At 38.7% G+C, this 14,407-nt stretch overlaps 3 protein-coding genes across 3 annotated transcripts in view; all 3 read right to left on the bottom strand.

The window, feature by feature from the left end:
- Window positions 1–2,698: 2,698 nt before the first annotated feature.
- Window positions 2,699–3,169, bottom strand: LOC138961262 (calcium-binding and coiled-coil domain-containing protein 2-like). The gene has a single exon (XM_070332864.1). It carries the CDS (start codon window positions 3,167–3,169, stop codon window positions 2,699–2,701), a length of 471 nt encoding a protein of 156 aa, XP_070188965.1.
- Window positions 3,170–4,848: 1,679 nt separating this feature from the next.
- LOC138961261 (golgin subfamily A member 6-like protein 7) lies at window positions 4,849–5,700 on the bottom strand. The gene has a single exon (XM_070332863.1). It carries the CDS (start codon window positions 5,698–5,700, stop codon window positions 4,849–4,851), a length of 852 nt encoding a protein of 283 aa, XP_070188964.1.
- A 2,834-nt stretch (window positions 5,701–8,534) lies between these two features.
- LOC138962824 (myosin heavy chain, clone 203-like) overlaps window positions 8,535–14,407 on the bottom strand; it is a 19,214-nt gene continuing 13,341 nt past the window's right edge. Inside the window, exon 4 of the mRNA XM_070334782.1 lies at window positions 8,535–10,055. Within this exon, the coding sequence (XP_070190883.1) occupies window positions 8,919–9,800 (882 nt within the window). The 5' untranslated portion in view covers window positions 9,801–10,055 and the 3' untranslated portion in view covers window positions 8,535–8,918. The remainder of the gene's footprint in view (window positions 10,056–14,407) is intronic.

The raw sequence follows: 14,407 nt of genomic DNA, 5'->3' as shown, positions 1-14,407 counted from the left end.
GTTCCTTTTTAAACCACAGTGTCAAGCACGATGATTACAATGGCTTAAACACACCTGCAAAGAAAGCTTACTCACAAACAAGCAGTATAAGAAATCAAAAACGTTAAAAAAAATGTATGACAAGGTTTACAGAACAAAACGGATGTTTGCAATGCGTTTGAACAACAGCCTGTAGTAATAGTACTAAAAACAGTATAACATTCAATCAAGCAAGAATATCTGAAACAACCTGTATTGCCTACATGTTAAAAAAAAGCACACCAAATTTAACTGATACCGATGTTGCACGACGCGACTGGTGCATGTCATTTACAGAATGCATCACATGTACAATATGCCACTATGAAAAGTACGCCTACAAGAAGACTTAGTATCTACACTCGCTTTACATGCAAATATGACTTACCACTCAACAGAAATTGAAACGAGGCATCCACGGCCAACACAAAAAAGACTATAGTAGTATAACTTTTCAAGAGAATATGCACGCAAAAGCACCGGTTTGAATGTGATGGGAACGAGTATGCTGATTTGATAGTCATTCTGCACAGTCATCATTATCATTACAAGTCAGCGTGCTAGGTTCTTCTGGAATATGTGTATCCCTAACGCATTAATCGTCGTATAAAACAGACAGTTTTCTTGTTTCTCCAGCTTGACTCCCTTCAAAATACTCTGGATGTTTAGCCGTAAGGTAGGCTGTCAGTGACGTGTTTGCAGACTGAAGCTCCCGAGAAAATTCTAGAGCCGTTTTTAACATTTGGGTTTTCTCTCTGCTCTCTTCTCTCAGACCTCGAACAACGGTGTCTGATTCGGCTTGCATTTTCCTCATGGCATCACGAAACATCATTTCCTGTGACTTCAGTTCTTCACAGTGTTCTTCTTTTAATCTTTGTACATCAGAGGAGTGCATCTTCACGAGATCTGTAAGCCGGTGTTTGAGGTCGAAGTTCTTCTTTTCAAGACGAAGCGTTTGTGCTCCAAGAGCCCTGTTGTGCCTCTGGAGATTCTGTACTTCAGTTTCTAAGTGAGCTAGCCTTATTGCCTCTGGGTGCTCTTCATATTTGTAACCCAAATAACTAAGTAGTCCTCTCACATTATTCATTTTGAAGCAAGTTCTTTTTCGGTTACATCCAAAGTTTTCTTTATTACATGTAGTTTCCTAAAGGTTAAGAAGCCAGCATCAGAATGACTGCACGTTGTTTAAACTTGATTGTTATGTTATTTTACATGTTCTTCAAAATACAATTTTAAGTATGTAGCTTATGGCAAAAACGATACTTGGCTGTGCAATTCACTTTAAAACAATGACATTTTAAGGCGCTATTTAATTTTTTCCGCTGTGGCTGGCGACTCAAAACGTCACACAATCTGAAACTTAAAACAAAGGCAAGTTTTAGTAATCTATTAAGTAACTAATTACGGTAACTTTTTTTCATTAATAAAGGAAAAAAGATACAAGAAGAATTCAGTGGACAAACAAATATATGCATGTAGTAGCAACGATAACAAAATGTCAACATCTCTACAGGACAATCATTCTTGCTAAATCAAAAGAGTCAACTAAAGATTGCTATGTACATCGCAAAATGAACTTGTCCAAGCTATTTTCAAACATATTTACAATACAATGACGCATGACATGTTTCTCACTCAAAAGACACATCAGTAAAATGTTTCTTAAGAGGCAAATCAAAATTAATAATTTAATTAGAAACAAATCACAATGATGAAGTTAGTTTCCTAAATGTGTATGTGCGTGTGTGTGTGTGTGTATGTGTGTGTGTGTGTGTGTGTGTGTGTGTGTGTGTGTGTAGAGCGATTCAGACTAAACTACTGGACCGATCTTTATGAAATTTGACATGAAAGTTCCTGGGTATGAAATCCCCGAACGTTTTTTTCATTTTTTTCATAAATGTCTTTGATGACGTCATATCCGGCTTTTCGTGAAAGTTGAGGCGGCACTGTCACGCCCTCATTTTTCAACCAAATTGGTTGAAATTTTGGTCAAGTAATCTTCGACGAAGCCCGGACTTCGGTATTGCATTTCAGCTTGGTGGCTTAAAAATTAATTAATGACTTTGGTCATTAAAAATCTAAAAATTGTAAAAAAAAATAAAAATTTATAAAACGATCCAAATTTACGTTTATCTTATTCTCCATCATTTTCTGATTCCAAAAACATATAAATATGTTATATTCGGATTAAAAACAAGCTCTGAAAATTAAATATATAAAAATTATTATCAAAATTAAATTGTCGAAATCAATTTAAAAACACTTTCATCTTATTCCTTGTCGGTTCGTGATTCCAAAAACATATAGATATGATATGTTTGGATTAAAAACACGCTCAGAAAGTTAAAACAAAGAGAGGTACAGAAAAGCGTGCTATCCTTCTTAGCGCAACTACTACCCCGCTCTTCTTGTCAATTTCACTGCCTTTGCCATGAGCGGTGGACTGACGATGCTACGAGTATACGGTCTTGCTGAAAAATGGCATTGCGTTCAGTTTCATTCTGTGAGTTCGACAGCTACTTGACTAAATATTGTATTTTCGCCTTACGCGACTTGTTTTGTCTAACATTGCTTATTTTCTGGAATGTCCATTTTGACTTTCGTTGAAATATTCTGGATACTGCGCAGCAACACACGCTGTCAATTGTAGGTTTGAAGACTGAACCTCCTGGGCAAATTCTCACGCCATTTTGAACAGTTCAGTCTTGTCTTTACTCTCCTCTCTAAGACCCTGAGCAACAGCATCTGATTCCGCTTGCATTTTGTCGATTGCATTTTTGAATTTACTTTCTTGAGACTGAAGGGTCTCGACGCTTTCCTCCTTGAGCCTGTCGTTCTCAGAGGACTCTCGTGTTTTGTGTGAATTCCGCAATGACGAAATGTTCTCTTCCAGCTGGTGGATCCTTCTTCGGTTGCTTCTGTTGATGGCTTCCACCTCGCTTGTGTGAAGTTTTCTCTCACCAAGAGTTGCTTGCAGATTGCTGTGTTCTTTCTCAAGATCTCTCAGTCGACTTCTTAACTCCTCGTTATCTGATTCCAGGTAAAGCACCTGAGCTGAAAGAGTCTTGTTGCGACTTTGCAGATTCTGTACTTCAGATTCTAACAAGGTAAGTTGTGATGTATCTTGATGCTCTTTGTCTTTGTTTTCCATAATTATTGCCAAGTAGCTGATATTAATAATCTATGTTCATGCTCTTTTCCTTGTTTTCTTTTCAACAAGGCTCTGCTAATAAAATATTCCTTGACGCTTATTTAGCAAGAACTATGGTAACATTATTTTCGTTGAACGACAGTTTAAAACAAGAGAAAAAAAGAATATTACCGAGTAAATTAGAATGGGAACAAACAGGCACACTCTCTCAAACTGATGTATGTAGTAAGTGCAGGCACATACAAAGGATATCTCAGTCTTGTGTCGAAAAAAATATAAAAGAGATACTTTTTTCTGTGCTTGACTGTTAGTGAGGAGCAAACAGGGGAACATAGACTTCAAATATGTCTAGGCAATTGCGGTTAAGCTGGTATTGACAGTTCAAGTCAACGTGTTTCCATTCTATGAGAACATGGCCAATTCAGTGACCGACAGATATTGGAAAGAACCTGAACCCTTCCCAAACAGTAATGCTGCTGTGGAAGCCAAAACAGCGTCATTAATGATCAACAACTGGGCGGGGATATAGCTCAGTTGGTAGCGCGCTGGATTTATATTCAGTTGACCGCTGTCAGCGTGAGTTCGATCCCAGGTTCGGCGGAAATTTATTTCAGAGTCAACTTTGTGTGCAGACTCTCTTCGGTGTCCGAACCCTCCCCCCGTGTACACTACATTGGGTGTGCACGTTAAAGATCCCACGATTGACAAAAGAGTCTTTCCTGGCAAAATTGCTCAGGCACAGTTAATAATTGTCTACCTATACCCGTGTGACTTGGAATAATAGGCCGTGAAAGGTAAATATGCGCCAAAATGGCTGCAATCTACTGGCCGTATAAAATTTCATCTCACACGGCATCACTGCAGAGCGCCTAGAACTGTACCCACGGAATATGCGCGATATAAGCGTCATTGATTGATTGATTGACTGTGGGGTATGTTTCCTGGACTTCTCTTCTTGCTGCCCTCTCATAACACGTGCAACCTAAAATCAAAAATACCAATCAAAATATATAAAAAAAATCAAACTTTTGACATTCTCTTCTGATGACATTTTCGAAGTATATTACTGATAACAGTACGAAATACCAAAACAATGAGTACTTAACTCCTTCCAAAATTCCCCTTATGTTTAAATCAATTGTGCTCTAGTCTGTATTATTAACATCGACTAGCCCTGGTGTTTTGTAATGTAGGAACTATCAAAACTAACATTCTTTTAGTTCGACTGCCAAAATCTTGTTACAGCTTGAATTGCATTGTTTTACTTTTTGGTTCACAATTGTGTCAGTTCAATTTTTTTTACTCAGTTCTTGTGCTTGTTAAAAACCTTGGCTTTGTAAATTAGTATGTTCAGTTTAAAAAACAAAGTCTCTGAAGTTAGCGATATGTCTCTGGTTGACCCACATGTTCCTCTCTGCCACTTAATTGCTGTAGATCGTGGTTCTACTAAAAGTCATCTTGCATTTCATGGACACTGGCGTTAGTACTTGCTGGTTTTCAATGTAACGTTGATAACACGGTTTGTTTCAGCTTTTAAAGTTCCCGCAAATTGAGGTCCCCTAAAAGTCATCTTGCAATTCAGGGAAACTTGCATAGCGTATTTCCTGGTAAGACTGTGAAGGCAGCGCTAAGGATCTGATTATTTTTCTTCTTAGTTGTTAAAGCAAATTGATGTTCCCCTAAAAGTCATCTTCCATTTCGCGAACACTAGCGCTAGGCCCATAGCGTCTTTCCTGGTAGGCTCTGAAAGCAGCGTTAAGGATCTGATTGGTCACCATGTTTGTCTGCGCCATCTGCTGGACAGCTGTTCTCACCGTGTCCCTTTCCAGTCTCTTGTCATCGTTCAGGCTGCGAAGGAAAAGTTCTAGCTGGGACTGCAGTTCTTCTTTTTCTGCTGTAGACCTCCTCTCCATTTCTTTCAGGTCGGACTTGTGTTGCTCTCTCAGCTGTGCAAGATATTGCTGGTGACTCTCGGTCAGAGACGTTTCCCGAGTTGCCGAAGACGCCTGCAGAGCGGAGCCGTGAAGTTTTAGTTGCAGGAGCTCTTTCTCCATGCTCCCCGTGCGTTCTTCCAACACGATGTTCCGTTTCCTCGAGTCTTCCATCTGCCTGTACAAGTGCTGGTTTTCTGATTTTAGCCTTTCATTGGCCTTCCTGTACCCTTCCACCTCTCGTTCCAGCGTCCTGAACCGATCTGCATACTCATGTTCCTGTTGTCTGACCTCTTCTGTTTCTTTGCTTTTGTCTTCCTGTTGATAAGCTAGGCTTTCAACTTGTTTCCGGAGCTTGCGAATTTCTTCTTGAAGAGAAGCGTTGTGGCTTGTTAATCTGCCCTGTTCTAAATTCATCTCTCTGATTTCTTCTTTGAGCTGAGCATTTTCATATGCTGTTTCCTCTGTCTTGGGAAGCTCACCCAGGCTGCTGTTTTCGGCATACATTTGTTGCGTGTTCGCCTCATTTACCTCATCGTGAAGATCTTTCATCCGTTTCTTTGTTGTCGTGTTTTGCTCTTTGAGACTTTTAATTTCCATGTTTAAAGACTTGATTTTGCTGTCTAGTCTTTTGTTTTCGTTTTCAGCTTCATGTTCTCTTAAATGCAATCCATTCTTCTCCTTTTCAAGAGTTGCAATGCGTTCTTCAGATCTCCTGAGGTCTTGGCATAGATTTTGGTTCCTGAAAGACAAACTGTGACTATCCTGTTTGAGACGAGAAATTTCTGTCTCCAATGACTCGTTCAGTACCTTTAACTCATCTTCTTTTGATCTCCCAAATGAGAAGAAACTGCGTGACGATTTAGTACTGGGGGCATTTGTTACTTGAAAGTTTTCTATTGGGTACCGATCCATTCTCCCGTCGGACGACCTTGGTGAATCACCTTTAGCAGCTTCCAAATAATGTTGCTGGTGAGGATCCATTTCAAAAGCTGCTCAGGATACGTCCGATTGTCCACTGTATACTCTTACTGTTCAGCCGACGGTAACTCGATCACACCAAGAACCAAAATCAGCGGACACCTGCAACAATGGAATGAGGAAAGTCTCTGCCCTCTGTATGTCAACATTTTTCAAGGTCTGTATTCAATCTTCCATCTGTTTCTCTCTATAGATCACGTCTAAAACAAGCTTCAGAAACTATTTTATATACTGTATGTTTTGCTGGACACAAAGTATATATCCCGTGTTTAACCAATATTTTGACAGCAGGATGCTAAGGTATGCGTTGTATGCTTTATTTTGTTGTTGATTAGCTCAATAATGATGGGTTTGTGTTTTAAAAACGGTTGTGAAAGGATTGACTATGCGAAAGGACATGTCCCCAGAACGACCATTACTATTTTAAGGAAAGCTTATCCTACAGTCAGTATGGCTCTGGTGATAGGACACCATTAGTATATACTAACTTGTAAATTATATCTTGTATTTTGTTAAGCATTATTCGCCAAAGTATTCCTCTTATACATCTGACTGGTGTGAGTTGTTTTTTCTTCTGACACGTGTCAGTCTGCTGAAGAATGTTATCATGTACACAAGCCTCAAATGATATATACCGAGCAACAAAAGAAACGCGAATTCTCTTTAGAAATAAGTTTACTTTACATTTGAAAATTGCATAGCTAAAATACCTGACATTGAAACGAATCGAAATAAAGGTGAGATGTTCTCATAACACTCTACTTCGGTATGGGATCGTTCTTTGTTGTCCTGGGCAACGCAAAACCCGCCGGAAGGTCATGGTGCGTATGACCCCTGATGGCGTTGATGACTGTCTGACATCGGCGCCTCGTGAAGTGGATGCATTAGTTGATACCATTTTCCCGACCAGGACCAAGATTGTGGAAAAGCACAGGTCCGAAAGTTTGGCTGAGGAAAATTATACCCCATACCATCTCGTTTAGTCCACCCTGGGCATTGTGTTCAATGATGCAGCCATCAACATAACGTTCACCTCTTCGTCTCCACACTCTGGTGAGCTCATTAACATGATTGATGCAGCAAGGGCAATCATACCAGGGAACACAATGTTTTGTTTATTGCCACAAGTTCCAGTTAGGTGATTCTGGGCCAACTGTTGGCGCGCCACTTCATGTCTTCGAGGAATGACGTGTCTTCTAACTGACCAGAAGTTTTGGAGGTCTCGCTCGGTCAGTCTTCATCGCGCTGTCTGGCCACTGATTGGACACTGGTGGTTCCCAATGATGTTCCTGGTAGTGTCAGTGGATTTTTGGAATCGATCTCGAAGACGTTGTGGTAGGAACTGGTGATCTTGTCTTATTGAGGTAATGCGAATATTCCACCGCATTGCATAACTGCAGTGCTTCCAATGTCAGCAAAACATTGCTGAAGGTGATAGACTGTTGACATAGCACATGCCAGCGCTTCTGGATCATCCCCAGCTTTAACTCGACCTGGCGTTTTGGTGGTGTCAATCTTGCCATCCCGGCTATTTCAAAGTGAGACTGACAGCAAGCGTGCCATGGTCTCTTTTGGTTGCTAATGCATTAGTGAACACATCTCACACATCAGATTTCTCCTGCTCTACTTGCACGTGCTACGAGCGCGCATTATGTGTTTCAGGTGAAACCGGCTTGTCCCGTGTGTTGAAACAGTCGCAGCATCATAATAATCACACAACAGCTAGGTCAATCATGCCTTCATCAAACTTTTGTGGATTGATAATCCTAACTCTATAATTGTTCGTGATTTTTTCAGTCAAACAATGCAGAATTTTTTCGCGTTTCTTTTGTTGCTCGGTATATATTCCAACTGGAAGTTCCAACAGAGATATAAACATAGTAATACACGGATAACGTTTACTCCCAAGTGAGAAATAAAGCACAATATTTTAAAGATCTATTGTATTCGAAGTAGAATTGAAAATAACATAACCAACAACAAACATGCAAAAAGACAAATACATTCATATATATTGTTTCGTTTGTATGTGTGTGCGTTTTAAATTTGTTTAAATACAGATTAAATCTTCTGACAGAAAATGGTTACAAACGCAGTAGCACAGCGACCAAAGATCTGCGTAGTTACATGCAGTGGGTTTCAACAGATTAGCAACACTATTTGGGATGTATGAGGACAAGTAATTACAAATTTTCATAGTATTTTGATGTATTTTTGAGATGTGGATTTTTCACTTGTGATTTATGTTTCAGTTTGTGTGTGTGGATTTTATTGTCAAATACTATACGTCACTGCAAGTACACACGTTTGAAAGAATGTTTGCCACACCATCGTTCACGCATCTAGGATGTGCATTTGCATCAAACACAGACAGCTTCTTTGTTATAAAAATGTGTGTAATACGTGTATTTTATTCACGTTTCTGAAAACAGTAATGAATACATGTTTCACAACTTTTTCGTTTGTTTGTTTATATGCGGTCCCCCCACCTCTTTCCGTCGTTTAATGTATGTTGTATGTTTGTTGTCGTTGATTCTTGGGGTTGGTTTTTGTCGTCACTTTACATTTCCTCGAACATCATTTGATGAGTGTTTTTCTTCTTGGTTTGTTTATTTTATGGATTCTTCCTGTTTTGACCAATTTTGGTCACAATGAAATATGTCATGACCAATTTCGGTCACAATGAAGTATGTCATGACCGATTTCGGTCACAATGAACTATATGTCATGACCATTTTCGGTCACAATGAAATATGTCATGACCAATTGTGGTCACAATGGAATATGTCAAATGTTCTGGCTGTGATTCTTGTCGACTCACTTTGTTAACAGGCATGTTACTCATCATCGTCCTCTTTGTGGCGTATTGCCTTGTGTGACTCGGTGTTCGGCAGGCTGGCTTGTACGGTCTTCATCATAAACTGCTGCTGGTTCTTTTGCGCTTCAAAGAGCATCTTCATCATTTCTTTGTTTGCATCCCGTTCCTCCTTGTTCGCCTCAAAAAGTTTATCCACAACGTTCCCGTTCTGGGAGCTCAGTGCTGTAATTGCTGTTTTGTGGGCATCCCCCTGCTGTTTGAGCGATTCCCTTTTGTCTTCATCCATCCGTTGTCTTTCCGCCTCCTGGTTCTGTCTTATCTCTCTTTCTCTGGCGTCGAAGATTTTCTGTTGAGCGTCGGTTTGGTTTCTCAGGTCTTGTTCGCGTTTTTCCAGCTCAGAGACAGCAGCTTCCAGTCTTATTTTAGTTTCTTTCAAGTATGCCAGCTCTGTTTGGTGAGCGGCCTTTTCCTCGTTCAGTTTTGCCTTCTCCGACTTTATTTCGTCCATGCGTCTTTCCTTCTCCTTCTGCCATGTTTCAAGCTGGCGCTTCTCGGATTCAAGGCTTTGCACCTTCTGTTCGGACGCGCTATGTTTGACTGACAGCTCAGTAACGTCGGACGCCTTTTTATCCGTCTTCGACTTCTGCATATCCACGTCCATTTCCAGGTCTTTGGTTCTTGCCTTCAAGTGCTTGTTTTCTTCTTCGAGTCTGCTTCTCTTGGCCTCCAGCTCTGCGCTTTTAGTCGTGATCTGTTCCACCTTGTTCCCCTTGGCCCTGTCTTCATTTCTCAGAGCTGTGACCCTTCTTTTCTCGTCGTCAACTTCGGTTCTCAGTCCGGTGATGGTGTTCTGTAAATCAGCTATGTCCCTGTTTCGGTCTTCCAGTTGAGCGTTGAGCATTCTCACATCACTGTCAAGCGTTGCGATGCGTGAAGCGCTCGTGCCACTTGATTCCTACAGTCTTCTCTTGTCATCGCGTAAGCCTTGTATTTCTCTTTCAAACAGAGTGATTTGGGAATTCAGACGACTCACGTCGCCATCAAGGGAGCTAACTTTGCCTTCAAGGCGTATTTCATTTTCTGACTTTCCCCACAAAGGCATTTTGATTCAGTGTTGACGATTTGCGTTTGATGAGCGGTTTAAGGAGACACGATTCTGAAACGAAACAAAACAATCTCCTTTGAATGGATTCAAGTGCAAATACTTACCGGTTTGATAAGTTTCATTTTCATATTTTTCTTGTATCTGTAAGTGTCACCATACTGAACAACAATGCTGAAAAAGCAACCAAACTAAATGTTGGGGTTTTGATTTTCATTTTGAAAAGCTGACAAGAAAAGCACTGTGAAACAGCCAAACTTATTTTTGTATCACTGTGGTCAATATAAGGTGCCACGTTTGTGAAAAAAACCACCTAATTTAGTACTTGCAATCTAGGGCATGTGTATCTGGATAACATTGTCAACTAATTTGTTTCTTGTATAATCGCTTTTTTTCCGGAAATATTATAAGTATTTGGAAGTTAATCAGTTTAAATTCTCGATGATTTTTTTAATGATATTAATATCGCTTGTCGTGCAGAAAAGAATGAGAAAGCTTTTCATATATTCTCATTTGAAATTAATTGGCATACATGTTAAATAGCAAGCATGTGGAAATGTGATACTATTTATTTGCATGTATGATACAGGTACAAATGTGATAATTGTAGGCTTATACTAGTGATTACTGTGTGTGATACATGAAATGTGATATGAATGCTGTTTTTATATGTTATACTCTTACTTTCTCCCAAGCGCAAGACAAATTCTTCTATGAAAATTGAAGCCAATAAAATTTGAGTTGAGTTGAGTTGAGTTGAGTTGTAGACACAGATGTTCAAAGGTGTACCTAAAATATCCTCAACATATGTCTCGTATTATCAAAAGATCACAACAACTTTTACTGTTGCTTGACAGTCAACAGTCTGAGATTTGTATTAATTGTTGTCCAATACCCTACATTAAACTAAATAAAAATTAAGTTTATATACGTTTTGAAAATCTTTTGGCGAGTAAGGTACTTTTACTTATCACGGGCTTTTTCTTTTCTTTACTTCCAAAGCTGCCGCTTTTCGCGGGTAGACAGCACTCCTAGACAATACAAGCACATTACCAAATACCACCTTCCAGATAAATGTAATAATACAATTTTTAATAATTTTTGAATCAGACTTAAAAATCATAATATTAAAGCTAAGAAAATCAGCTAAACATAGAGAAAGTGGTCCTTATCGGCTCGGGAGGCAATCAGCTTGATGCAAGTCAATGAGTAAGTTACAGCGGTCATTTTCCTTGTCAAAGTATTGATTCTTGGTGATGTAATTACGTGTTATGTATTATGGCTGTCGAAAAGGTTGAAAGGTTGTACAGGATATTGTACTGGTTATGTTTTTGTTGTTCTTGTTTGGGCTTTTTGGGGAAGAAAATTCAACGAAGCCTTACTGAAAAATATATCCGCTGTTGCTTGAACGTGAAACATAAAAATGAGATGATGCGAATCATTCCTAACATGCATGGCTTAGCGTAGCATTTTGCTGGTCATGCTGTCATACTGCAGTAAAGAGGATTCTGCTAGATGTGAACTGTCAGTGTAGTTGTCGTTGTTGTTCGTGTTGTTGCTGAAGTTGTTTCTGTTATTGACGTTGATGTTGATAAACAAGAACATGTCCCATAACTTCTTGCATGTTCCCTGAGTAGTCGCCGTACGGCTATAGTTCAATAGATCCAGAACGCTTCTTCGACACCAGTCACTTCGGATGCTGGTAGTCAATCAGTTTTCGTTTAGTCTGCTTTTAAACGTTCTTCTTCTTCATGGTGGTCTGACTTGCTGGATGTGGATCTGCTTTGTTGGGTGAAGTACATCGTCAGCAGAGAAGAACTGAATTTATTACGAACACGAAGGTCACAGCAAGACGATCTCTCAGGATATATTGTATTCAGTCTGCCTGCACATGTCGGAAAGTGTCGTCTGCTTGAAGAAAGAGGCTGTCATTTGCTGCCAATATGATTCAACAATAAAGAAGTAGTGTTTTGTTTTGTTTTCTCCTCTTTTGTCTCTGTGGTGTCAAAGGGTCTAGTCCGTTGAATAACAGCAATAACATGCGTCGACACAAGGCGTATTATTACACAAAAAGTATTGTAGTATTAATAATATAACTGCGTTTTGCTCGATCATTCTGACCATCAGCAAATTGTGACTGTCGAGAGGCCATGGGCAGTCACTCTTGCCGATCATAATGAAGGAGCAAATGCCTGCTTGTCTTGTATCCCTACGCTGTCAAATGTGTCGTCTGCTTGATCAATCGCTAATGACTGCAGGGCACTTGTCTCTCTCTGTCTTCTGTTTTTTGTTCAGCTGCCAAGCTTATACAATCATTAACTAATCAAAATGCCGCTCACAAATAACGAATTCCGTTTCATACAAATTGGGTTCATTGTTGGCCTCTGTTATCAAATCCACTGATTCAGCGCTGTCTATGTTGAAGTATTTCGATCAGTCCAGGACTTACTGGTCTTGGTGGTGTTTAACTTCAATCTTTTAGGCAGTCAGATTGCCAATATTGTTTTCCACCTTATTATTTTCGATCTTCTCATTTCGTTTTTTTGGGTGCAGAGGTGAGGGGATCTACTGGAACAATTACTTTACAGTGACCATACATCCCCCAAAACACATACTATCTGTAGTTATCTATGTATTTACTTGCATATATGTATATTTATTTATTTATTTGTTTGCTTGTTTGTTTATTTTGTATTTAAAACTTTTTGTCATAGATCATTCTTAATTTCATGGACACTATTCGTATTTATGTGAACACAACGTGTAAAGGTGTGTTAAAGCTATCACTTAGTAAGTACTTAAGTGTTCACATTGGAACACACTTTCTTATAAGTCTCCAAGTTTTCAAAACTGGTAAAAATAAGTGTGTCCAAAAGTGGAACACTTGAATTTAGAGTGATTGTTTGACAATTTTGATTGATTGATTTATCTATATATCATGTATTTATTTATTTGTCTTGATTAAAGGAACTTTCTCTTTCATTATCAGTAAATCATATTAATTTTGATCAATAAAGAGGCAACTTCAACAAAGCGCCAACTTCAACCATGCAATCAGAAAAAAACCATATTCATTTTGCGCAATTGACCTCTTCAGTTTGATACATAGCATGAGAGTAAGATAGTTATAAATTTGATTACTAGTTTAATAACTTAGATTAAACAATGTTCGGGAAAATGACCCTTTCCTTACCCAATAGATTAAAATTAAGGAACTATTATCATACAATCTCTTTTCTGATTACATGGCGATAATAACGGTCAGGAAAATTGTCTCTTCAGTTTATACGTACTAAATAGTGTGGAACTAATTAAGATCCTACATAGTAATCTATATTATTAACAGTCTGGCTGCGCACTGGAAATAATATTCGAGAAAATGTCAGTTTAGATTACTAAATCATGTGGAAGTAACATAGTAGTTTAGTCAAAATTGTTTATAATCACTTTTCTGAGTAATTAAAGAAAATGATGCCAGGAAAATGTCTCTTCAATTTACGAGATAGCCGTTAAATATAATCAATAGTCTGATTACTGAGAATAAGTGATGTTTAAGGTAATGTCTTTTCAGTAAGTTATACATTATCACAATTTTGGTTTACTAGAGACAATAATGTTTCGAAAAATGTCTCTTCAGTGTGCTAAATGTTCTCAAAGTAAGACAGTTACTGTAGTTACATATATAACCACTCCTCTGATTACTTAAAGTAAATTATGTTCTAAGCAATTAAAAAGTCTTTTCAGTTTACCAAATAGTGTGGAAGTAGATACAAGTTACGTTATGCATATAATCACTCATTCTCAGAGAAAATAATGTTGGGGAAAATACCATAGCTTCAAAAAGTGATATAACGGTTCTACCCTCAGTTTGTTACTGTATCACTATTTAGTACAATTTTGTTGTTGTTGTAAGTTTTGTTGTTTTTATTCACTTACATTTTTAGGGGGTTCAATTTTAGTAATCGTCCGTTACACAAAGAAAAAAACAAACAAACAGGTTTTTTTTACTTAGTATATCGATGAAATAGACAAGTGGTTTTGTTGTTGTCGGGTTGTTGTGGTTGTTGTTGTTGTTTTGCTTGACAATTTCCCCCCCCCCCCCCCCCCCCCATCTTCTGTCATTTTTACATTTAGTCAAGTTTTGACTAAATGTTTTAACATAGAGGGGGAATCGAGACGAGGGTCGTGGTGTATGTGTGTGTGTATGTGTGTGTGTGTGTGTGTGTGTGTGTGTGTGTGTGTGTGTGTGTCTGTCTGTGCGTGTGTGTGTGTATGTGTAGAGCGATTCAGACCAAACTACTGGACCGATCTTTATGAAATTTTACATGAGAGTTCCTGGGAATGATATCCCCGGACGTATTTTTCTTTTTTTCGATAAATACTTTTGACGACGTCATATCCGGCTT

The sequence above is a fragment of the Littorina saxatilis genome, linkage group LG3 (genome assembly GCF_037325665.1).
Source record: "Littorina saxatilis isolate snail1 linkage group LG3, US_GU_Lsax_2.0, whole genome shotgun sequence".
NCBI lineage: Eukaryota > Metazoa > Mollusca > Gastropoda > Littorinimorpha > Littorinidae > Littorina > Littorina saxatilis.
The sequence above is the reverse complement of the archived record's forward strand: the minus strand, read 5'-3'. Positions and strand labels throughout refer to the sequence as shown.

Coding starts and splice junctions, on each gene's coding strand:
- LOC138961262 (XM_070332864.1), bottom strand. CDS start 3,169: ATGGAAAACAAAGACAAAGAGCATCAAGATACATCACAACTTACCTTG.
- LOC138961261 (XM_070332863.1), bottom strand. CDS start 5,700: ATGGAAATTAAAAGTCTCAAAGAGCAAAACACGACAACAAAGAAACGG.